Here is a 25,813-nt window from a genome sequence, read left to right as displayed (position 1 = left end):
CCCCCCCCCCCCCCCCCCCCTTTCTCCTGAAGGATTGCAAAGAAAATGCTTCTCGCCCAAATAAAATCTAACTACTCTTCTGGAGCAGAGAGCTCTTCTGAAAATGAAGAAGCAGAAAAGGACGAAAAGTCCTCCAAGAAAGTAAAAGATGAGGATGAAGAAGAGCAGCAAGGTAGCATACATTTTCTAAACATATCAATTTCTCAAGTAAGCCTCTTTTAAACTGTTTGTTTCTCTCTTCGAAGACGAGGATTCAGAAGACTCGAGTTCTGATGTAGAAGTGAAGAAGCGTGGCAGACGCCACAAATTGCTTCGCCATAAACTTTCGCTGAGTGAGGGTGAATCAGGAGATGAGAAAGCTGCCAGTAAAGAGAAGAACAAGGGGGGCAAGAAGAAGTCAGGGCAGAAAGGTTAATTCTGAAATTTTAATTTGCCTAGTGTGTGTGTGTGTGTGTGAGAGAGAGAGAGAGACAATGTGAATAAGTGTGTGACACTTGTGCGGCAAGTGACTTTTTTTTTTCTTGATTTTATTTATCAGTGAGCAGTGATGACTCGTCAGACTCTGACTATGATAAGTCAGATAAGTCGGAGTCCAGTGCAGAGTCGGGGATAAGCGAGGAGCTTAGTGAATCAGAGAATGAGGGGAAGCGTCGAAAGACCAGGTGAGAAGGGAGAACGCGAAACAATCATTAGCAGTAATTAATTGCTCGATCTGGATTGGTCTCCTGCTGCTCATGCTTATTCAAATTCTGTTTTTTGTCTGTAGAGCGGCGAACAAGAAGGATGAGGAGAAACAGAGAAGTTACAAGCAGAAGAAGAAACGACGCAGGATCAAAGTTCAGGATTCCTCTTCCAGCAATGAGAAGGTGTTTAAAATGCTGGACACTTGGTAGCAGTCTTGAACTGTCCCAAAGTTTTTTTCCACGGCAGGGTTTGCTAGGTGGAGGAGCTGAACCCACATAACGTTTACTAGTCAAGTCATGTATGACGCATATAAAATGTTATTTGAACTTACCCTGGAGTGTGTTGTGAGGATTATTATTAATCGTAGGGTTGCTTGGCTGCTGATCATAGGAAGTGAATTTTTTCCTTAAGGCCTGAAGATCAGAGGGCTGAACTTAATGTTCATTTCCACAGAGCGGAGAAGAAGATGGTGACGGCAACGAAGATGGTGACGACCGCAAAGGACGCAAAAAGCTCCGCAAAATCCTGAAGGACGACAAGCTGCGGACAGAGACGAGGGATGCTCTGAAGGAAGAGGAGGAGAGGAGGAAACGCATAGCAGAGAGGGAAGCATTCAGGGAGAAACTTCGAGAGGTAAAAATGAAACGGGCTGTGTGTTCGAAGCTCTAAGCTGATAGTTTCAACACAAGGGTTCGGTAGTCCCCTGTCCCAATTTTAGGATTTTCCCCAGTTGTTAGAGGAGGTAATGACTGGCTGAGCAGCGCTCTTTCATGTGTGTGTGTGTGTGTGTGTGTGTGTGTGTGTGTGTATATACTGAACCAAATAATGAATGCAAGTGGATGAAACATAACTGCTGTAAGTTAGGCAGACTGATAACAGTCCAATCTGCTGCTTATCGCCCTCTCTGTCAGAAGAAACAGTCGGAGAGTCCACTCTGGGCTTTGCTCAAAGTAATTAATGTAATTAATCCAAAATGTACTCTTTATAAAAGAAGTAGTGGCACGAGTATTGGATTGGAAGGATTCATCAGTATGTGAAATTTAGTGATGTACAGATTTAAATGTATCTGACCAGACAGGTCAGATATTTAAGTGACAGTCTAAACAATGGCCCTTTAAGTTATGTCTGCTTCACTGTAGTAAATGGTGCTGCTTTTTTCATGAAGTTAGAAGAAACCCCGCATTTGAACTTAAATTTAGTAAAAACACAGTGTCGTGTTTGCTGTTTGTTTTGGTGTATAATAGTGCTTCTGCTAGCTTGTTGCACTAATTACACTTTCACTTAATATATCGGAGTTAGACATTTGAGTTTTCAATCATGATTTAATTTAAAATCGATCAATTTGAAATGAATGCTTTTGTGTTTATTAGAAGAGTTTAAATTGTACGCGAAAATCATGCACTCTGGAAGCAGAATTGCAGTTATCTGATTAGATTGTGTATCCCCAGGATGTGAAAAACAATATCGGGCAATTTTCTTTTGAAACTGACACATTTTTGTGTGACTCCTCTCTCTCTGCCTCTGATTCTTCTTCAGGTGATTGTGGTGAAGGAGTCTTCTGAGGTCATCTGTCCCATCACCACCAAGCTGGTGCTGGATGAGGATGAAGAGACCAAGGAGCCGTTAGTGCAGGTGCACAGGAACCTCGTCACAAAGCTCAAACCTCACCAGGTTGACGGTAAGGACAAAGTGAATTCAGTTGCAAAAATTCAACATGACTGAACTACAATGTTAGCCAACACAAGCCTGTATGTGAAGCACGGAGATGCTCTGGACTAATGTCGGCCCCTCTGCATTTGTGTTTCGTTTCAGGGGTGCAGTTCATGTGGGACTGCTGCTGTGAATCTGTGAAGAAGATTGAGAAGTCTGCTGGCTCCGGCTGTATCCTCGCCCACTGTATGGGCCTGGGAAAGACTCTGCAGGTAAAATTAATTGTAAAACAAGTACTTGAATACAAAAGTGTTACTGCTAATGCTACAGTTATTTGGCTCAGGTTGACATTTACTTTCAGGTACTGGAAGTCTTGTACAAAATGTGGCAATTGAAGCCTAATGCATGTTTTAGGTTTCACAAAATGTGGTAGTGTGTGTAAAGAACTGTAAGGTATTTATATGTAAACTGTCAGTAGAGCCTGTTAAACCCTGGTGAGTGTGCATTACACTGTTCAACTGTTGTTCTGTTTTTGCCCTGTAGGTGGTGACATTCCTTCACACTTTGCTGCTTTGTGAGAAGCTTGAGTTCACCACAGCTCTGGTGGTATGTCCCCTGAACACTGTCCTTAATTGGCTCAATGAGTTTGAGAAGTGGCAAGAAGGAATGAAGGATGACGAGAGTTTAGAGGTAAGTAGATGCTTTTGTAACCCCTCAAGTTGTTCCTATTTGACAGCGGAGCCGTTATTTATTTATTTATTTTTTTTGTGCACATTCATCACACCCCTGATGAAATAGCTTTTTTGATCAATGTCTTTCTTGTATTTACCAGGTGATTGAGCTGGCCACAGTAAAGAGACCACAGGAGCGAGCATACGCCCTCCAGCGGTGGCAAGAGATGGGGGGTGTTATGATTATCGGCTATGAGATGTACCGGAACCTGACGCAGGGCAGGAACATCAAGAGCAAGAAGCTCAAAGAGACCTTTCAGAAGACACTGGTAGATCCAGGTACGGTGCTGTGTAATGCTGCTGTTGTATATGGGTCTTTTTCAATGGATGATTCATTAAAGCTTGACCGGTAGGTGTTCAGAGGAATGTTATGTTTTTATTGCAAATTCACAGCTGGCATCCATTGTACATTCATGTACAAATGACACCGTTTGAAGAATTAGTAAAAGTAGTCTTCATTTTATATGTTTGCATCTGCAGCCACTTGCTAGGTATTAATTTTGTTGTTTGTGCATGCATGTCAGTTCAGAAATTGCAAACATTACAATTGGCCTAAAATCTTGGCAATAAATCTGAATTGATCATTAAAGCTTGAAAGAGTGTGAAAGAAGATCACTCTGTTGTTGAGCCAGTTGCTAGCTCCCGTCTGATGAGCAATAATGTTTTATTTTAGTTTTGTCTGCAGTTGTACTTCCACCTGTGATGACCTTTTTTTTCACCTTTACTTTCACCAGGTCCAGACATAGTAATCTGTGATGAAGGTCACATCCTGAAGAACGAGGCGTCTGCTGTGTCCAAAGCGATGAATTCTATCAGGACGAGGAGGAGGGTTGTGCTGACTGGAACGCCTCTGCAAAACAACCTTGTAGAATGTACGACTGTAAAATAATTCGGTGGGTTAAATAGATGACACTGGACTTTGTGTGGTTGTATCTAAAACTTGTAATATTCGTCTCCTTATCAGACCATTGCATGGTGAACTTCATCAAGGAGAACCTGCTTGGGTCAATTAAGGAGTTCAGGAATCGCTTCATAAACCCCATCCAGAACGGTCAGTGTGCCGACTCCACATTACACGATGTCCGGATCATGAAGAAGAGGGCTCACATCCTGTATGAGATGCTGGCCGGCTGTGTTCAGGTAAGACAACTGGCTAAAACAATTGCCTCAGGTTGTTTCTGACTTCCTCCTTGTTGCCTCCTAAAGAGAGTGGTTTATTTCTACTTCCCACAGAGGAAAGATTATACAGCGCTCACCAAGTTCCTGCCTCCCAAACACGAGTATGTGTTGTCGATCAGAATTACTCCAATCCAGTGTAAACTCTACAGATACTACCTGGAGCACTTCACAGGTGAGAACCAAGCTCTAATGGAGCGTGTTTTTTGTTGTTGCACATGAGCTCAGCGTGTTGAGAATGCTTGGTTCAAATTACTCTGCTCTTTTTTGGTGTTAGGAGCAACAGAACCTCTAGGGGCTGCTAACAGGGTTTTTACAAGGTCAGGTCTGATTGCCCAGACAGGGATTTAGCCTAGCCGTAGACTAAAACAAAATTCAATTGAGAATTCCACTGGAAAACATGCGTAGTCTGGGACTAGGCTAAATCCTACTGCAGGAGTCTTGTTTCTGTGAAAACTGCTTGACTGGATGTCATTTACTCAGACAAGGTTTTTAGATAAATGGAAGGCCTTTCTGGTCTCTTGCTTTTTTTTGTGCTGCATTGTTAAGTCGTTTAGTGGACTTTCCCCTCAGAATGTGGCCCAGGACGTGTGTGTGTGTGTGTGTGTGTGTGTGTGGCAGCTGGCAGAGTGCCGCAAGCAGTGTTTAAGCCCAGTTTCCCACGTCTCCCTAATGAAGAGCTCTGGGAGAGAGGGAACAGAGGGTTGAGGGTAAAAGGGGGGAAATGTGGGGGCATAAAGGAAAGGCAAAGAAATTTAGAGGAAGGAGGGGCCAGAGGTTTTACACCAAAAGCAAAAACAAAGAACAGGAGAGCTGGTATGTAAGAAGAGGAGTGATGGGGGGGGGGGGGGGGGGGGGGGGTTGACAGTATGTGCTGTGGCTCATTAGGCCGGGTTGCCCGCAGGGTGCAGCGCTGATGTTGTGACTGTGGCTCTGGACCTCCACAGTGGTGTCTTTGGACTCAGGACCACCAGTCCTTCTGCGGGGGGTGGGGTGGCTGTGAATGTTACCCCCTTTTGCGGCTTATGTAAAACCTTCCGTAACTTCTGACCTCCCTGGGTCAGTGCAGGCCACAGAGCAGTTGCAACATTAACATTTCAGCAGCTGCCACTAGTGGTCTAACGGACCCCCCAACAGTTCAGCACGCAGGTGGACCAGCGGCTGCTGTAAATCATGATGCAGAGTTGCAGTGAAAAACAAGATTCATGCTGTCTTTACCTTTTTTAAGCGCAATGATTGCATTTAGGGGAGATTGTCTCATTTACAAGCCGCTAGGCTGTGACTAAAGCAGTGTTTCCTCTATATGCATTCAGCAGCGGCGCAATGCTGAATCATGACCGCCACTACTAAAATTTCCCATGATCATTAAACGATGCGCTACAAATGTTTTCACTCGCACACTGTGCGAGCACGGCAGCACTCAAGGCTCAGCTCGCTTCCTCTCCTCATTCTATGCAGAACATACGTGACAGATGGTGTTAAAAGAGCAGCGTAACTCTGAATCGCGTAGCGATTGTTTGATTGCCTGAGCGGCAGAAAGTGACGGTGAACGCGAGCAGTGGAAAATAGGTAGTTCAACCTCCTCGCTTTCTTTTCTCCAAGTAATGTCCAGTTTTGTCCGTTTTTTTTTTTTTTTTTTATATAAATATGAAGTTGTAGTCCGACAGAGCTAACGACGCTAACAACAACACTGGAACTGGATATGCACTGAAGCTAGCTGCTGAGAAGCTCCAGTGAAGACAAATCAATGTTGAAATCCCAAAAACTAAAGTAAAAAGCTAATTTAATAAAAGAAGTTAACTCCAAGCTCCTCCCGCGAGTAAACGGCGTAGTTGTCAGAGCAGAATCCAACTGAGACTATGGGTGTTTATTTGTCCAAAGGTTGCAGCACTGCCCCCTGCTCCTCTCCCCCAAGTTTAGCAGCTCTCACCCGGCCTGTAGATTTTCAATCCCCCGCTCTGCCCGGCCCTCTCCACACAACGGTCTTGAAGCCTCGGTGATGTCTGGACAGTCTTAACACTGATAGGCTATCGCGACTCAGTGTCATGCGACTTTTTTGCTTGAGTTGAAAATATTCAACTCACGCAAATTCCTTCGCGTTGCCTTCGCGTCGCCGGCTCCGCCCCCTTCGCGTCGCAAAGACTTTGTATGTAAACTCACCACCCTGAACGCTCGCTTTGCTTTTGGTTCTGAAAGCACCATTACAGTGTTAGCTTCTCAAGACCAAGAAAATTCTGTTGTTTCCCACCTGCTGGAAAACTGAAGCCGGTTAGCGCTAAGTTAGCTAACATCTCCCCTCCCCATCAGACTGAGCTGAGCAGGAAAGCTTGTACAGCAGCTACACAGCTGCTATGTAACTTAACATTAGCTCAATTTATAGAAAGTAACTGTAAGCTGTATTTTATTACTGCCTACTTGTCCAATGTTGAGAACATCAGGTACAAACTTAGACTAATCTGATGTAGCCTCTGTCCTGTACAGACTGATTAAGTTATTTTTCAGTTTTCAGTCTGAAAAAGTAGTTTTAGAAAAGAAAGGACGGAGGTGACTTGAGGAGCTGAGGTTAGTAAACTACTTAGTGACGCAAACTAGTCCTTTTAAGCTAATGAGGAGACGTTTCTTTTTGAATTTTAATGTGCAAATAAAATGCACCTCAGAAGGGAGGAGGTTTCTCATGTTGCCTGTTTTTTATATTAATGTCTACTGATACTTGTCAGAAGCTGTAAAATGAAGACACAGGTCATATTAACAGGGTTTTCCTGCCGTTAAGGCTTAGGGGGTGATGCCCAAAAAATGCTGTGCCATCAATGTAAAATCACTATGGAGCAACAGAACCAACCAAATTACTTTCTCCAGATCTAAAGGTTGTATTTCCTCCAGTAGACTGATCTTTGGGTGTTGTTTATTTATTATCTGCTCTAGCTTTTCCAACTACTTGTTCAGAGATATGGTGAAAATAATGGCCCAATATGATGTGAAATTACATATTTTTCATTGTCCTCCCCCCGCTGCTGAAAAAAATCCTAGAGGAAACTGTAAAGGCAGTGGTTTTCAGTGGTGTAACTGGGACACTGGGCGTGCTTTTCATCATAGAAATTGATCATTAGATTGTGATGTTTATTGCAGATTCAGCAAGAGCTCATCTTTGGCACAACAGCCTTCAGTGTTGATAGGCCACTACTCGTGACTTGTAACCAATCAGATGCCGATCATGGATCAGCTAAAAAATAATCTTATGCAGTGCATTAGAGCTATGTAGCGTATAAGATTGTTGTCAATATTTTTTGTTGATCCATGACTCAAAACCGTGATATGATCTGAACCGTGGGTTTTGTGATCCGTTGTACCCCGTAGTTGCCAAGTAAAGATGGAAACACATTTCAGCCAATCGTGTGATTCCAATGACGTAAGGGCCTGTTTTACTTCTACTGCGCATGCGTGGTAGTAGTGAGTAGGGCTGTACATTTCAATTATTTTTCAAGTCGATTAATCTAACAATTATTTTTTTGAGTAATCTAACGACTAATTTAGTTTATTCTAAAGAAAGAAAAGTTGCCTATTACTCGATTAACATACCAATTTATCCAAAATAAATATCAAAAACATGTCTAATCAATAAATCTATATTTTATTCAGTCATCCTGATGAAGCACATTAAAATGACAATAGTAGCAAATCTTAAAATCAGTCAAATTTCCACGTCACTGCTGTGTTGTGATAATAACAATAACAGACATTAATAAGGCTACTTTACTTAAAACTTTAAATATTTCTGACATGGATTCATTTCAATATTGAGTAATGCAGTATGATAATCAAATGTATTTCTGCATCAGTGAACACCTGAAAGGACTCACAGACTGTCCAGACAGTCACATTTCGTCTGTACTGTTAGTTTCAGCTGTCCTCATGCTGATAATGTGCCGTGCTTGAGTGGCGACAGAAAGTAAACACAATTTGCGGTGCTGCCGTCTAGACAAAGTGCTCTGGGATACTTTTGTTTCAAGTGTTCATGCTGCTTCACGTATTTGTGGACAGCAGATCAGTTCCAGTTCAGACAGCTCACGGAGCAGCACGTTGTTGAGTGTCTGTCTGAAATACTCCAAACTTTAGACGGTCGAAGGCGCGGTCTTGTAGCTGGAGCTTGTCCGGGAGAATCCCACACCGGATGCAGCGACGCGTCAACGCTCGTAATGCGCGTCGTCGTATTTACGTAATCCATTACGTCAACGAATCGCCCCAGACCTAGTAGTGACGCTTGCGTAGTAGAACTATAACTAGTCGGGAAGAGCGCTTATTAAACCTTATTTTGGGGCAAAGTCATCAAACTTTTCTTTTAGCAAATTTTATTAGATTTTACTGGTGATTCTATTCATGTAGTTTTTATGTCCCGGTGACCAGTGAAAGTGCAGATCTGGCTCTCTCCCCATTCATTGAGATAGGAGTCTGGTCTTGTTAGTCTGATATAGTTGCCCGGAGGCGTTGCCGAGTGGCATGACTTGCCTTTTAAGGACTTTGTCCACAGTAAGATGGTTAGGGGCAGACATAAATGTTCAAGTTTTGCTGAACTACATTTTCCACACTAGTCTGTATGTATGATGAGACTGAGGGCACGCTTTCAAGTACATAATGCAAACACACATCCATCTTCCTCCTCACACTCTTTCCCTTGTGTGCAGGTGTGGGGAATGCTATGGAGGGGGGCCGGGGCCGTGCGGGGACCAAACTCTTCCAGGATTTCCAGATGCTCAGCAGAATCTGGACCCATCCCTGGTGCCTTCAGCTGGACTACATCAGTAAAGAAAACAGGGTAGGGCTGTGGAAGACAAAACCACACTAAACACTAACTCAAAAATTATAGATACATTAACGCAAATAACACATGTTGTGGGAAAACAATAGAAATTCTGTGCTGACATCAGGGGAGAACAACACAAGTATTGCCACTGCAACACAATTTTCCCCTTATGCATAATTTCTGCTACCTATGATCCAGCTCTGAGTGTTTGGTTGACCAATATCGTTGCACAGTCGACTCTCTTGCACTCTCTTGCAGGGTTTCTTTGATGAGGACAGTATGGACGAGTTCATCGCTTCAGAAACCGAAGAATCCTCCATGAGTATGACCTCTGAGGACGAGAAGATAAAAAAGTAAAATACAATTTATCATTCATTTCCATTTGTTATACATTCTTACAGAGATGACCTCATTTAACTGCCCTTCTCGCTTGCGTCTGTTAGTCTTGCTGACCCCGCTCCTCTGCCATTCCTCCTTCCTAATAGGAAAAAGAAGCAAGGGAAGGGAAAAAAGAAGGGATCTGATGACTCGGACAGTGATGACGTGGAGGTCATCAAGGAGTGGAACACGAGCTCTCGAGGCAGAAACGGAGAGGGTCGAAAAAGAGAAGAGCCTGTGGAGGAACGTAAGTTTGACGTACATGTGGGAGCGTTATGGGCACACCCATGTTTGAAAAACAAATGGTGCCTTCTACAACTTATTTCTGTGTGTAATTATGAAGGACAGTGGCTTTGTAGATGCCAACCTAACTATTACAAGTTTAATTTTTGTTCCTTGATAGACAATATAAATATTATATAAATAAAATATATTACTTAATTGAAAGGAAATTACATTATTGCTTTGACAACTAACATCTGCGAACACTACAGCTGTAGCGTGTACAGAGAATCACGTAATGGTGATGTCTTTGTTACAGCTTGCTGTTGGGAGACTGTAGTGTTTGCATGACGACTAACCTGCTACTTTGTGTATCGCAAACAGCTCAGCCCACTGGCTCAGCACCAGGGAGTCCCACTCCTGACTGGCACAAGGAGTTTGTCACTGAGGCTGACGCTGAGATCCTGGAGCACTCTGGAAAGATGGTGCTCCTCTTCGAGATCCTGCGCATGGCGGAGGAAGTAGATGAGAAAGTGTAAGCTCCACTATGTGCAAATAAAACCCTTTTGGCCTTTTTACTTATGCAGCTGGTTTGCAGTAGTCCTGGAAAGTGTGTTTATCACAGAGTGATGTGTAGCTGTGGTACACAGGTGTATCCTCTGTGCTCGTGTGTCCTCAGGTTGGTGTTCAGCCAGTCTCTCATCTCTCTGGACCTGATTGAGGATTTCCTGGAGCTGGCTTGCAGAGCTAAAGATGAAGAAAAAATCTCTCCATACAAAGGTGCGTTTTTAGTGCGTTCTGACACGGGCCTCTTTTTGTTCAAGAAGCTCTCACTATAGTCAGTCGACATGTCTGTCAATGTGTTACCCTTACTTCACTGAATTATCCTACAGTTGCCTATGATCAGCTTCCCTCTTAATGTTATGATTTGAAAGGCTGTTCTTGGTTTCATGATGTGCGAAAATCACAGAAGCAATGTTTAATATTATAAGCCAGCTTTTACACTGTCGTCTTTGAACTGACTAAAGTGTGTGTGACAAACGCTAACATTAACTTTGGAGAAGGCTGAAGTATTTTCACATGGAGATGCCCATTGCACACCCCGCAAGACAGCCCACATGCAACATGTATTCCTATACACACTGGTGTGCTTATTACCCTTAAACACGCACACATCCACACCACCGCTGGTGTAAGGTCATGTTCCTAATTAAACTTCAGCAGCTGTTTTTACTTTCATTTTGAAAATGATTAGACCTTGACTTTTTATTCCACAAAACATGTTTGCTCAAGGGTTTGTAATTTGTAATGAAAAGATCACAGTGGGGTAATTGAAAACATACTGAAATGTTGGTTAGGAGGGCGGGGGGGGGGGGGGGGGTTGGGTTGGCCATCTTGAAGGCTAAACACGGCTGGCCTCTTAACCAACACAACCATCTATCCGCTGTCTGCTAATACCCAAACTAAGTCCTTTTGACAAGGAAAAGGCCTACTTGATGTGTTTTTGAAGGTTTTGTGAAGCATAGATATTGATGAGTAGTCGCAGCAGATTTCTTAACTGTAACATGTCTGAAGGTGAAGGCAAGTGGTTCAGGAACATCGACTACTATCGCCTGGATGGCTCCACCAACGCTACCACCAGGAAGAAGTGGGCAGAAGAGTTTAACGACACCAGTAACACAAGGTAATGTACTTTTTATTTTAAACACAACAATAAGGAGATTGCTCACTGTTGATGCCTAACTTGTAAATGGTTCCTCAGTGCATTTTTAAGCATCAACTCATCTCTCTCTCCTGCTCTTTTACTTTCCCAGAGGTCGTTTGTTCCTCATCTCAACTCGAGCCGGCTCTCTTGGCATCAACCTGGTGGCAGCCAACAGGGTCATCATCTTTGACGCCTCCTGGAACCCCTCCTACGACGTCCAGAGTATCTTCAGGGTCTATCGCTTTGGCCAGATTAGGACCGTTTATGTTTACAGGTTCTTGGCCCAGGTGAGCTTATCTGTTTTGGTAAATTCTGTAGATGTGCTGTTTGTTTGGCCATCAATCAGTTTAATGTACAGTATTTGATGTAAGTGACCAATCAGTGATAAAATGATGAGTTGGAAAGATCTCCAAAACATGCATATGTAGTAAGTCTCTGTGGCTTCGATAGGGCTTGCCTGTAATACTAATACAAGGCAAAACAATATCCATACTTGATTCGTTTGACTCTTATTTGATGTTCATGTAAAATCTTTCTGTCGGCCTTCTCATTTCGCTCTCTTCTTTCAGGGTACAATGGAGGAGAAGATTTATGACCGACAGGTAACCAAGCAGTCTCTGTCGTTCCGAGTGGTGGACCAGCAGCAGATTGAAAGGCACTTTACGACAAACGAGCTGGCTGAGCTATACACCTTTGAGCCAGACATGCTGGATGACCCCTCAGAGAAGAAGAGTAAGAAAGCCACGCCCTTGCTCCCTAAGGTAAACATGCATATATGTATTCCGTTTGTGTGTGTAGATTGTTCCAATATGCTTCTATGTTGGACTATGTATGTTTTGGTATATTGAATTTAGATAAATCATACATGTTATTGGACTTTGACGAAACACTGACGGAGATGTCACGGTTTTCTTCAGACTGATCCCCAAAAGGAAATGCAGCAATGCAGTCTGAAACCTATTAACAGTAGTAAAATCGTATTTTTACCTTCAACAAACATGGCACAGAATGCCATTTATAATGCCAAGCTTGTTTTTCCAAACCTTCACCAAGTAGTATTTTTTTCCTTTGAAGTTTAGCACTTCAGTGATAAACTGTTATTTAAACTCAGTGCCAGCTTGTATCCTGCTTGGCCTTTCTGGGATCTTTCTGTTTCTTCTTGTTTCCTTTCATAATCCAGTGCTCGCCTCTTCTCTCCTTAATGCAGGTGCTGTGTCACTATTTGGGCCCCCTGGGGTTTAATAAGAACACACTGCCCTTACATGGGCCATCCAACCCCGCACAGCTGCACAGATTTTTCTGTTTACTGCTATTTACTAAATAGTGTTCTCATTGCGACACTGCTGCTGCCCAGCTATAAACCTGCACTCCCCTTTTTTTTTTCTTTTTTCATTCATTCCTTCCCTGTTGATTTTTGAATTACTCCCATCCTTTCCCACTCCGTCCCTTTCTGCAGTTTGAGTTTATTCAGATCATCTTAAGTGGTTTTACTTCTTTGTTTTGGTGTGACCTGGGTTACTCCGCAGACATCTGTAAACAGAATAGATAAAAAGAAACACTGTATATCCAACTTGCTTGCTCTTTCACCGGACAGTCGAGGGGCCTTTCAGTGCACCTAAATGGAAAATCTGTTTTCCATTTACGCTGTCAAAAGATCTTTATCGCTAGTGCCTTCATGGGTATTAACAGGTAGGAGCTCTGCATGAACCCATTCAGTCGGCAGCTGATATCATTGCTCTCACCTTCCATATTGCTCTAAACCGGGAGTAGCCTACTCACAGAGCAGCGGAGCACAGTTGGACATTTGAAGAGGAAAGATGTGTTCATTGAGTCGCGGCCTGTTAGATCTGTATGATCTTTAATGAGCCCAGTGACATTTATGTGACACAGTATTAAAGACGGAGAGGCTGACAAGCTCTTTTAACAAGCCGACCTGTTTTTGGCCAGGGGGTTAACTATCATGTGGCAGCAGGACTGCAGTATTACGGAAGGAATTTGCCGTCTGGAATGATGTGAAGATGAGTCAGACACCCTCCATCACTTTCAGCCAACACCGCTCTACACAGAAGGAGAGAATGATTCGATCCATGGCAGAGGGAGTTTTGTTCTTCTCTTAAACTCTTCACACTGGGAAGTGCCGTTTTCTCAGCCAGTAGGGGCATTTTGCTTTAAAACTGGGGTCACAGAGGGCAGTGCTTGATATTTATGCTTAAGAAGCTGAGTTTGCATTATTCTTGTCTCATCTTTTGCTTGTGTAAACCCCCACAGTAAGGAAAAACTCACCAGAGTTGTCTTTTCTCTGCTATCACTCCCATCTACCGCTTCTTCAGTCCCCCTTTATGTCCTGTCATGTTATCTCTGCATTGCCTTTACTTCATATCCTACTTTAATTTCTACTTTGCTCCCCCTTGTCCTTACTGATGTCCTCACTCTCTTCCTCAGTCCACCATTTCACCACCCTGTCTTTGCCCCGCCATCTTTGCGACCATCTGTGACCCTCGCCATTCTGCCTGCGAATGTTCAAAGCAAGCTCAATAAAGTTGTTTTTCATCTTCTCCCTCTGGCCTACCCTGCATGATGAAGGGTCATTATTTAAACCCCTCTCTTAAAGATGTCTCTGTGCTCTTCAGAAAAACTAATTGGAGACAAAGGAAGCAGGAGCACTCCCCCCTAATGACAAAGAAGGTCCTCGCAGCCCAGACATGAGATTTTGACTCCCCACCCATCCCGAGACACCCTCACCTATTTCCTGTTCATCACACTTGTCTTTTCTGTCTAACATGCGGCCACATGTACAATGGGAAGTAAATATGGTAGTTTTTAGCATAATATAACTATGCAGTGTTCTCTGCAAATGCCGGTCAAGCTGGCAGGCTTTGGGCGTACCTCGCTGTATGTGTTCTCAGCAGGTGATGGCTGCAGTGGTCATTAGGCTCTGTCACGTACACTGAAAGGCTGTGGGGAGGCTTCACTCGAACCACAGCTTAGACAGGAGCGGACTGGACCAATACGCCACACCATGCTTGTCTCATTAAGAGTAGGAAGTCACTTTGACCTTAAAGGAAAATTCCCCCTAGAATACTCTGCAAGCATTATATATCATCAGTCAGTGATGCACAGCGGACTACAGGGATTATTTTGTGATGACAGGCTTTTAAATAAGTGTTTTTTTTTGTTTTTTGTTTTTTTTTTTTGTGTGTACCTACCCTCCTGCTGCCCCGTCTGTATCTGCTGGGATAAGTGGTTTCTCATACTTCTCAGAATGCTTTTTTTTTTGCCAGCTTTCAGAAAACATGCCTGGGCTTGTTGCCTTGCAGGTGGAGAGAGCACTAATGATAGTAACAGCAAGACACCGGAGTTATCTCAGTTGTTGCTGAGAAAAAGCGAGAGCCGTGTCCCTCATTTGCTGCCTTCTGGTCTGTTGAGACTACGGTCTGTGGAGATATTGATGTCTGTGCCGCATATATCTGTGTGATATATAAGATGATTGTAGAAAGAAGTTTTTACTGTTTGTGGGGCCGTGGGTAAACTGGGGGGGGAAGCACCCTTAACATCACACCTCCACACCCACAGTTTGTGATCAACGAGTACAACTAGTGCACAGCCTGCTTCTCACGTCACATTTATTCACAAACCGATTTCCATGTTTTGACTTTTTATTTTCCTGTTCATTCCTGTTCACACTCTAATTGACTCCTTGTGAATCCCTCCTGACCTGCGCATCCAGCTCCAGCTGGCTGGCCCTTGTAGCGAGCTCTCGTAGAAGTACACCCCCTATTGCTGCTGGCTGAGGCTTTTTTTTTTTTTTTTTATAGGAATGTGGTATGTTTATTGTCTTTGTTTAGCCCTTTGTAACATTTGTGATTTTATTTCTTTAATTGACTGACGGCTAGATAAACCCTCTGACTTGTGCAGGCTGTAAAGACAATGTGGTCCTGAGGGCAGGAGTAGCCTCCTCGTGTCAGGCACAGCGCCCATGGTTAAGAGCGTTTGTGCAGAGAAACTGTTTAGAGCAAGCCAGTAGGGTTATGTGTATCACTTGTGTGCAGCTGGGGGAGAGAGAGTTTCGACTGGCTATGTTTAGCTATTACAAATATCTCAGCCACTCGCATTCCTGCTGTTGGGATCCAGTCTTGGCCCCCCTCTGTTGCTATGGTTAACACACCTGTGCGTCAAAAGCAGTTTCTGGCGGACAGTCAGGCCAGAAACAAGTCGCCATAGTTGGACAGCTGTGGATCTCTGTCACTTTGCCACTTTAAGGCTAGGGTAGGCAATGTATTTTATTTCCTAAGATACATCCCAACAACAATCCGGTAACTGTGGCTTTCTCACGACTGTAGCACAGTCAATCATTTAATTCGGTCTGACGATTGGCTGGCCTACCTGCCTGTGCTCACTGCACGTGCACTGATAGCACATGAAAAGTCAGATATTTTTAAAATCCAGCTGTTGCCTACCCTAGCTTTAAGGTTCATGTTCTCCTGATTTATGTTTCTTTGTCTTTACTCTGTATTTGTTTGTTGTTGGAATCCAATCAAAAGTCTGTTTTCCCTTCCCATCTTCCCAACCTCCCCAACTTTCATCTCTCCTCCTGCATGTTTAATTCCTCCTGTGTGATGTTTTTCTCTGTTAAGTATAGGTTTATTGTTGTGGCAATGACAGAAATAAAATAAAGTGGTGACTGTAGAAGCATGGTTAAAGCGTCGTCAACACAATAAGTGGCCGTTAAGGTGCAGGAAATTGGGTTAACATGGTTGAGAATGTTCTCAACTCGAGAAGATATCAGATAAAGCGGCCAAAACTCCAGCCTGCATACAACCCAGAGCTATTAATGTAGGCGGGTGTTTAATTGCATCAGACCTTTTACAGTTAAGCACCACCTAAAGTCTATTGGTAAAGTACGCGTTGGTGCCTGTGCCAAGTTGTAAAGTCTGCAAGAGGCCCACTTATGTCGACTCCCAGGTTTTCATCTTTCTGATGTGAGAGCTGCCGAGTTTGAAAACTGCTTTACATCATTTATGGACTGCTGGCAGGGTAGCCATTTTCATAATATATACATGTACAAGAATTTGGCTTAAGAAGGGCATAAATTATTCTCTCAATGGAAAGAATGAAGAGGGTTTCATACAGTGGTAAATGTCACGCATGTTGGATGTCTTCTGTGATTAGTATACCAATTCGTGCACTAAGTTTTGTTGTTCCGCTGACCCTTTTTCTTTGTTTTGTTTAGCAGTCAGCTGAAGCCAACGTCCAGCTTAGAGCTTGCTTTACAATAACAGCACCTTTGCGGACCCCTTGTTGAATAAAAGGCTCAAAAGTACTGTTTAGCGTCAAGACAGCAGATTATCAGGCCCCCATTAGGACAGAATCTCATTCTTTGGTCTAAACTTGAGAGTAGGGCTGTGTGATATGACGATATCTATCGTTTGATGATAGAAGAACATCTATTGTTTACAATTATGCTCTATCATTTATTTTGTTGTGTTGCAAATTCCACACTTTACCGTAATATTTTGGTGAGAACAGCGCTTTGCACAGTGTTGAAGTTAGTTTTACGTTGAAATTGACATCTTCTCGAATGTCCAATGTAAAACTAATATCCAACTTCACCACAGTCCGTTCTTCCACATGTGCCGGTGTTGCAGAGAGGAAATTGAAATATAATAGACGAGCCACGCTATTGAGCAGTGCCAGCCAGGTAACGTTAACGTTAAATGACTTGCCCATGGACAAATAGCTTACTTTTGTAGTTTGCCTAGACATGCTGCTGTTGCAATGTTAGCTGTTGTAGCAGGAGAGCTGTGTGTGTGGAGCTACTGTGCTGCTCTGGGACCCTCTCGTCCTCTCATGTTAGCTTTGCAGCAACGAGTAGCGTCAGTTTGCTAACCCACAATCTAGCTAACATTAGTAACATTACTTGCTGTGTCACTTAAGCGTGGTATTTGTCATGGTGTTGGATTTCTCCAGAATAGCATATCCACCTTTTATAATTCAGAGAAATAACCCTAGTTCCAGTTGGAAATGCCGTATTTCATTGAATTTACAAAAAATGTTCAATATCGGGATATGAATTTTTTTACCATATCGCACAGCCCTGCATGAGAGTCTTCAGCTTACCCTCCAACATGGACAGCCACCTCCATTATTACATATGAATACACAAACACACTCTTGTGATGCTAAATGCCAAAATTGCATCCCACATTTCACACTGAAAAGAACACAGACAGACAGACACAGAGACACAGACACAGACACAGAGACACAGACACAGAGACACAGAGACACAGAGGCAGACACAGAGACACAGAGGCAGACACAGAGACACAGAGGCAGACACAGAGACACAGAGGCAGACACAGAGACAGACAGAGGCAGACACAGAGACAGACAGAGGCAGACACAGAGACAGACAGAGGCAGACACAGAGACAGACAGAGGCAGACACAGAGACAGACAGAGGCAGACACAGAGACAGACAGAGGCACACACAGACAGACAGAGGCACACACACACAGAGGCGCACACACACACGCACACACACAGAGGCGCGCGCGCACACGCACACAGACAGAGGCACACACACAGACAGGCACCAGGATTTGAGATGGACTGGACCACCCCAGAGCCATTACTGTGGGGATTACATGAGGATCCCAGAATGCAATGGGTTCCAGTGGTAGTGTCTGTACTGTCATTTGACCTGCATCTCCACTGACCCATTGCCTGGCTGACAGTCAAAAGTGCTTCTCTTTCATGCATTTGAACTAAACCTATACTTTCTACATGTTCAGTAAATTGCAGCTTTTCTTCCAACCATAGCTTAAACTTTAGTCGTTAACGGTAATAAACTGCAGCGTTAACTTAAAAATAATAAAACAAATTCCCATGTCTGGTCTGTTTTTAGCAGGCTATGTTTTGTTTTCAGATGAGGTGAGTGACTTTTTTCACAGTGTAAGTTTATGCCAGCAAACAGGCAAGAAGATGCCAGTTCATGTTGTGAACTTGTTCCTGTTGTAATTGTCACTGATTTTAAAAACAATCCAGCTCTATATGTTTAATTTGGAGGTGACTGCAAGTTGTGCAAAATATTGCAGGAATTGGTTTGTAATTTTTTTTCAACAATGGAAATTTCTAATTCCAGGATGCAGAAGAGTGGTTTTGTTTGATCAGTTATATGTTCCGGCCATCCCTGTCCTCACTCAGACAGGACAACAGGCACAGTTACAAAGCAGTGAGGTGAAAATGTGTAGATTTATTATCTCTTATGGGAAGCTGTGACTGACAAATAAACAGACCATCCTTATCGTCACCACGAATAAGATTTAGACTTTGTCATAACCATGCATGTTGTGTCTATACCAATGCCAACATAAGTGCCTTTGCTAGCATCTACTGTGGCCTTTATTCGACCTTGTGCTCACCTATTTTGGCAGAACAAACCACAATGGATGCCTTTTATCCGAGTCAGACCAACGGGCTCTTCTGTGCTTTTATGTTCTAATTAGAGAGCAAAGAAACAGTTGAATCGCTGGCTGTGCTGCTGCTCCAAAATGTCTGGTTGTTCAGGGGTGGCCTGGTTTTGTCCTGATTAAGTGCAATGGCTGGGAAACATAAACATGTGTCAGTGAGGAGCACAATCAAGTCCAGGGCCAGAGTGTTTGGAGGTTGATGGTATGCTCTGTGGCCCCCTCTGCTCCTACCTGTTGCAGCCACCTTATCTTCTCCTTTCTGGAGTGCTAAGGCCTAAAATAGACAGCTCCTAGGATCCGTTTTCACTCCATCTGGTCTGGTGTTTGTTTTATGTTTATTCAAAACAGGTCTGTAATCACGGCTTAATTTCATAATTTAGTTTCATAATGTTTCTGTTTTTGACTTTTCTCCCTCCTTTTAATACCAGTGACATCTATTATTAATTTTATTTGTAACTTCACACTCATTGTCACTCTTCAATGTGAGATAGAAGGGCAGGCGGGTGGGGAGAGCAGAGCAGAGCACCCCCCTGTGAATTGGCCTGTGTGGAGGTTAATGATTCCAACCTCTGTATGACGTTGTTTCCAGATTGCAAAGTTCCAGTTCAATGTAAAGCAAGGCTGAGACAAAGAAAAGCAAACGTGCTGCAGAGAGAGTAATTTAAACCATGTTTGTGTGAGTAGAGCCTGGCCCAGCTCTCTTAATTTTACTCAGGTATTGTTTTCATTAACAATGTACTCAAGGAAACCAGAGTCCCAAAAACCCCTTCATTCATTTATTTATTTATTTTTTACATTTCCTTTTAATCCTCCTTACAGGAAGTTTTTTCCTTTAAATTGAAGCGTTGGAGTTGTTAGAACTTAGATGAGGTTAGATTTGCGTATTCAGGTCTTGAACTGTTTGTATTGTTTGCTGCAGTAACAATGCAGGTCTACACATGCTAACTGGCGCTGCATTTTTCCAGTTTGAATAAGAAAAACTGCTAGCCGCACGCTAGATAACGAACTTGCTCCTCAAACCAATGTTTCTATGCAGATATCCTGTTGTGGAGGTTGTTTGTTGCAAAGAAGCTACTGTGATTGGTAGGATTTGTGCTGCCAGTCTGAGTATACAGGTGGCCTCCTTACCCTCCCCCCAATATGACTTAAAACCCACCGTGACCCTCTTTGTTTTTGTCATTTTTTCCCCTGCTGTAGGATCCCTTCCTTGCCGAGATGCTGCAGAACAATAAGGACCAGATTGTGTGTTACCATGAGCACGACTCCCTGCTGGACCACAAGGAGGAGGAAGCCCTGAGTGAGGAGGATCGCAAGGCTGCCTGGGCTGAGTATGAAGCAGAGAAAAAGGTAGGCAAGGAGGAAAAACACATGCTACACACTGGCCTATCCACCAGTTCCATAATCAAAGGCAAATACATGCAGCCCTTGTGTCCATCATTTTCCAAATTTTTGACATCAAACACAAGGTGAGCTAATCACAACTGTGAATATCTATTTGGCTAGTGATCTGCTATACAAATCACTGACAGGTTGTCCAGGCAGTGTCAGTGCTGCTAGGGGTGGGTGAAAATAATATCTCCAAAGTTCAGGGTATTTCTGTGATTTCTTGATGAAACTGAAAAATATTTTTGGTTTAGAACCCACCAAGTGGGTCAGAAATCCACTTGCCCCTATAAACATTGATTAATTTATTAGCTGTTGTCAAATAACAAGACTAAAGTTAATTGTCATGTTTAATCTTTGACTCAGAACAAGGACACAGTTTGTCAGAGATGCAAACCAACATTCTTGCATGTCAAATAGGGTATGACAATCCCTCCTCCCTCTCCCCAGAGATGGACTCGTGGACTAATTGTTTCTAGAGCAACAGTAAAGTTTACAACAGCAAAAGTCACTATATAAACTCAGTATTATCTCACTAGAATCAATTCTAAACAAATAAAAACATAATAAAAACAACATAATAAAAACAATCATACTCCTGAAATCAAAATACTGAGCGACGATTGGAAAGAATGAAAAACTCAGACATGAGTCGGTATCAGTTCTTCCTCCTGCTTGTGTAAAACAAACGGCAGCGGTGAATGAGAGACTGAGCCGATTTTCTACATGTTTGTGCTTGATAAACGGGTGTATTGATAAAGTATTGGCTGTTTACTCGCAAAGGTTTTATTGCACTTTCAGTAACGAGCTCTCAGTTGTCGTCAACTCGAGTAATCTCTGTCTTCGCTCCGTGTTTATGTGTGTGTATGTGGAGGAGCGCAGCGCCATGAAAATAAATTACACCAAAACAATTGATTCTATTTTTACTACTTGTCCGCTCTACTTGCCCGACATGGCATTTTACTTTCCCCGAGTAATCCTTATTGTTGAGCGCTGTACGGTCTTGTGATCTGATCTTTTGTAACTAAATCTCTACTTAAGTTGCTCCTCCACTATGGAGCCGGTAGCAGTGTTATCTTTGCTTTCAGCCATGCTGCTTGTTGCTGTCCATATCGATATGACGTCATTATGTCAGCAAGTCAAACTATTTCCATCGTCACATTCAAATTTTTTTATCATTTTAAAAATTATACCAATATGCCATGAACAATATGATCTGGCACACCCGTAAGTGCTACTAACTGTAGGTACGTAGTTCCACAGAGATTTGGGGACTCCTCTTCTCTCATTGTACCCTCCTTTTCCCTCTCCTTTCTTGTGGGACAAATCAATGGGCAATTAGTCGGGCTTATTTGGAGGGGGTGGGAGGTTGATGCTGTAAGAGAGCAGGAGCAGGTCTCCTCTCCCCCCCTGTGTAATCCTAGATTCTAATTCACTCTAATGATTATTTTTCCAACACACTCCCTCCTCTGCCCTCTGAGTGCCTTAAGCGGCTTTTCCCTCAGAGCTCCTCTGCTTTTCAAGAGAACAGAGGGTTCCCAGTTGCTGGGAAAAAACAGTGCTGCTGAGGTCGAATGTGAGAATTTCAATTGTGTTCGCATCACTGCAATCTGTCATACAGTAAAGATGCACAAGTAGCCACTTTAATCCACGAGAGGCTGTTTGGTATCACGTTGTATACTCTGAGCTTTGTAGGAGAATGAACTGGAACGAAACCCGGGCCTCTGCTAATGTCTTCATAACTTAAGGGTTGGCCGGAGGTGGCCAGGAAAAGCTATGTGTATGAATATCAGATTTGCAACTCAGGAAATGGGAAAAACTGTGAGAACATGATCAGGCGCCCAAAACTAAACTGAACCCAGGAGCACTCTGTCTCACAGGGATGACTTCAGCTCGGTACAGAGCTTAGTGAGGCTCATGTCATAAATTTAGATTTCAGACACTGAGTTTTGGAAATTAAGTCAAGTCTAGATTTTGTGTCTGTCTGAAGATGTATGAAGTCAGCAGAGCATCTGAGGATGCAGCTGAAGTCAAGTGAAGAGTGGCTGCTTGTTGACAGAAACCCAAAAGTGAAAGAGTGTGTCCGCTTTTATGTGTGTTGTGGTTATTTTGTACTGTTTGGACCTGGTCAGAGACAGGTGTTCAGGCTTAAAGACCTCCACTGGCCCCCTAACACACGTAGACTCACACCCACCCCTACATACCGGATGGCCAGATTACAGGGCACGGGAAAACCATCTGCAGCAGAGGCTCAATTACACAGAAACATCGGCATCCTGCTGGCCTTTACTGGGACAAGACTGTTTACTTCAGGTCACTATGTTTAATATAAGAGGAGCAGGCCGATACCAGGCAACTTATTACAACATTTTTATGAGATATGGGTGAATATTTGCAAGAGTTTCTGAATGAGGTTGGCAAAGTGAACCGTCGTCTCTGGTCAACCGCTGTGACGGCATACAGTCTCTCCCATCATGCTCTTGGTGGCTCTTAACACCTGCCAAATTGATTTATACTAATCCTGCTCTTTTGCCGGGGGATCCCTGTGTCCTTTCCCCCCTTCTGTCTCTGTCTTTCGTCTCTCAGGGTCTGTCAATGAGGACCAACTACCAGACGACATACTCTCAGATGGATATGGGCGGCTCCAACTACTTCTCCTACAACGTGGCCGCTTTGGCCTCCATGACCAACCAGCAGCTGGAGGTAAGTAATGAGCTCCACATGCCCCTCTCCTGCCTCACACTCCTCCCCCGCCTTCCACCACGGCATGGCGCCCCACATTCCTCAGACCCCACTGCTAATTGTGACAACAGTCTAGTAGCCGACGTGCCCGGCTCCGCCCCGCGGTATCTTTGAAAGGAGGCGGACTCTTGCAAACTTGTAATGGTGATTCAGTAACTCAGTAAGTGATGCATCCAGATGTAGGAGCTTAATATCATCATTACTGATAGAGCTAAAGCTACTACCAAAGTAGCTGTGTACAAAGTGTTACATTTCTTGATGTAAATCTAATATTTACAATCCTTTTATTAGCTTTGTTTTGGTCTTCACCAACTCCTGTTAAAAATATGTTAATATCTCAGGAACGCTGTGAGCGAATTTCTTCAGATTTGCCGCAAATGTCCACTTGGACTTAAGGATGAACTGATTAGAATTTGGTTGTCTAAGGTCAAGGTCACTTACTTATGTTACGATACTATTGTGATTTTAAACATATTGCGATGTATTGGAATTTTTCTTTTTTCCAACTTAAATTTGTGCCCCCAAAGGAAAACTCTTTTTCTAGTGGACTGAAAAATCAATTGATTTTATTATTACAGTACCAAAAAAGTAAATTTCTCATGTACAGTTTATATAATAAAAGATGGATACTTGGCATCATTGCATCAATACAGTATTGCCATGGAAAATATCGTGATACTATGCTATATCGTTTTTTTTTTCACCCACCCCTTTCGGACATTGAATGGGTGACATTTGTGATTCATAGGTCAAAAGGTCATTGTGACCTCAAAATAGGTTTTTAGCCATAATTTAAGAATTAATTGGGCGATTCCAGTTTTCACTCAATGACTGGGATGACACAAAGAGTAAACAATAACTAGCCCAGTATGAGTTTTCCTCCATCTTGTCCATTTTGCCTCTCTTCCTGCCTCTATCTGAATTTTCGAGCATCATCAGAATCACGTGACAGCAAACAACGTATTGGAGCGCACCTAGGTAATCGTGTGAATGAGTTTCACCTGCAGCTCGTAGAGAGGCTTTGAGAAAACAAAACACCACATTTTGTGTAGACAAAGTAGAGTATATAATCAAGTACATGTGTACCCCTTTAGCCAATACATCTCATAATTCTTCATTAATCTGTTCAACAATGTATATCAATGTAGTGATAACATCATTTAGCCAAACAAATACACTTCAACTTGACTCACTGGTGGAGGCACACAACCGCAGGGCGCTAATTCTAGTTCAATGTTAATCTCAAAAATATCAGTACAGATTTATCGATCATCCAGGTGCTACATCAAGACAAGTAGTATTGCATTTGCAGTAGTATAACATTTGCTTTCAGTGCAAATGAGAAAAGCACATTTGCCTGTTTTCTATTTCTTTCGCTTGTGTTCAGGACCTGATAAACCAGGGACGACAGAAAGTCATTGAAGCAACAAATGCACTGAAGACTTTAGCACGCGAGTCACTGGAAGATACTATCGGCAGAGTGGTGAGTGTCAAAGCTCATGCAACACCATTTCTTCAGTCAATGGGGATCATCTTGATCTTTGAGCAAGAATCTCAATTTGTCCCCTTTCTGTCACCTTTCTGCAACATGATGCAAGTGGGAGTTATTACAGTTGTGATGGTGGGTGAGGTTAACATGTGTGAACTGTTCTCTGCCCACAGTGGAAGGAGAACCCGTCCCTCACGGAGAATCAGGTCCAGTCTATTGCTCTGGGTCGACAGGCCAGTGTTGAGCTGGAGGTCAAGCGCAGGGAAGCCGTGTACAGGGACGTTCTCACCAGGCAGCAGACGGTAAGAACTGCTCTGTGTACGAGCCGCAGGAGCTGATAATTGTACAACAATTTTACTAGCAAACATGGCTATTTTATTATTAAAACTAAATTGTAGCAGGTAAAACAAAATCAATTATCCCAATACTTCCGAATGATGCTAGTTTATTGCTGGTGCTTAAAGGATATATGTACACATTAGCACACATGCTCATTAGTAATGTGAACATCATGACCAAGCAGGCAGAAGCAAGTCTTAATAACTACAGAAAGGTGTGTTACCTGATTGTTAGGCAGTCTATTAGACCATTAAAGGCCAGTAGTTTTATTCATATTATTAAAACCTAAATCTTGATGATGATGATGAATCTAGTTGAACATCACAGCTTCTGTGTATTGCCCAGTTCAAGCTAGCTAGATTTCCAACGCAAGATAACCATCTGAGAAACTTTCACGGTATTACTATCGTTATTATTATTATTATTATTATTATTATTATTATTATTATTATTATCAGTTACCCATAATTATCCTCAAAGGAATGAAAACAGTTTATTGGCATAACAAACACTTTATTATAATTTCACAAAATATTACGTCTCGACAGACAAGAAACTTGATATAATCTGGAAATATATATTGACACTAATATGGTCAAATTCAATATGGTAGATAAGCAAATGCATGCGGTGCGACCCTAGTCCTAGCTGAATAAATGTAGGTGAATGCAGTAGTTGGATCTGTCATCTGCGTGAAGCTCAGCTTGACCCCTTAGAAGCTCTCATTTGACCTCCACTACATCTCTGAGACAGCACTTGACCTCTAACATCAAGCTGTAGTTATACATGTACTACCCGTAACCAGGTTATTGCAGTGCCTTTAAATGTTTAAGTTCATGCCTTAACCTGATTTCGTCCAATAAATTTTTTTGACTTGAATTTAGTTAAATACACTGCTCAAAAAAAAAATAAAGGGAACACTAAAATAACACATCCTAGATCTGAATGAATGAAATAATCTCATTAAATACTCCTTTCTTTACATAGTTGAATGTGCTGACAACAAAATCACACAAATTATCAATGGAAATCAAATTTATCAAC

The 25,813-nt window shown here is 42.8% G+C and overlaps 1 protein-coding gene across 3 annotated transcripts in view; it reads left to right on the top strand.

The window, feature by feature from the left end:
- The window catches only part of atrx (ATRX chromatin remodeler), a 36,676-nt gene that overhangs the window by 7,341 nt on the left and 3,522 nt on the right, over positions 1 to 25,813 (top strand). For all 3 annotated transcript variants that reach the window (XM_046029759.1, XM_046029760.1, XM_046029758.1), the window contains exons 10-33: positions 33 to 172; positions 246 to 410; positions 539 to 662; positions 767 to 866; positions 1,138 to 1,317; positions 2,221 to 2,362; positions 2,497 to 2,606; positions 2,878 to 3,024; positions 3,167 to 3,344; positions 3,800 to 3,937; positions 4,030 to 4,205; positions 4,299 to 4,416; positions 8,921 to 9,051; positions 9,298 to 9,392; positions 9,525 to 9,664; positions 10,024 to 10,174; positions 10,319 to 10,419; positions 11,215 to 11,323; positions 11,454 to 11,631; positions 11,914 to 12,105; positions 20,014 to 20,163; positions 22,786 to 22,902; positions 24,329 to 24,424; positions 24,604 to 24,732. In XM_046029759.1, the coding sequence (XP_045885715.1) occupies positions 33 to 172; positions 246 to 410; positions 539 to 662; positions 767 to 866; positions 1,138 to 1,317; positions 2,221 to 2,362; positions 2,497 to 2,606; positions 2,878 to 3,024; positions 3,167 to 3,344; positions 3,800 to 3,937; positions 4,030 to 4,205; positions 4,299 to 4,416; positions 8,921 to 9,051; positions 9,298 to 9,392; positions 9,525 to 9,664; positions 10,024 to 10,174; positions 10,319 to 10,419; positions 11,215 to 11,323; positions 11,454 to 11,631; positions 11,914 to 12,105; positions 20,014 to 20,163; positions 22,786 to 22,902; positions 24,329 to 24,424; positions 24,604 to 24,732 (3,307 nt within the window). The remainder of the gene's footprint in view (positions 1 to 32; positions 173 to 245; positions 411 to 538; positions 663 to 766; positions 867 to 1,137; positions 1,318 to 2,220; positions 2,363 to 2,496; positions 2,607 to 2,877; positions 3,025 to 3,166; positions 3,345 to 3,799; positions 3,938 to 4,029; positions 4,206 to 4,298; positions 4,417 to 8,920; positions 9,052 to 9,297; positions 9,393 to 9,524; positions 9,665 to 10,023; positions 10,175 to 10,318; positions 10,420 to 11,214; positions 11,324 to 11,453; positions 11,632 to 11,913; positions 12,106 to 20,013; positions 20,164 to 22,785; positions 22,903 to 24,328; positions 24,425 to 24,603; positions 24,733 to 25,813) is intronic.

The sequence above is a fragment of the Micropterus dolomieu genome, linkage group LG19 (assembly GCF_021292245.1).
Source record: "Micropterus dolomieu isolate WLL.071019.BEF.003 ecotype Adirondacks linkage group LG19, ASM2129224v1, whole genome shotgun sequence".
In the NCBI taxonomy this organism is placed as follows: Eukaryota; Metazoa; Chordata; class Actinopteri; order Centrarchiformes; family Centrarchidae; genus Micropterus; species Micropterus dolomieu.
The sequence above is the reverse complement of the archived record's forward strand: the minus strand, read 5'-3'. Positions and strand labels throughout refer to the sequence as shown.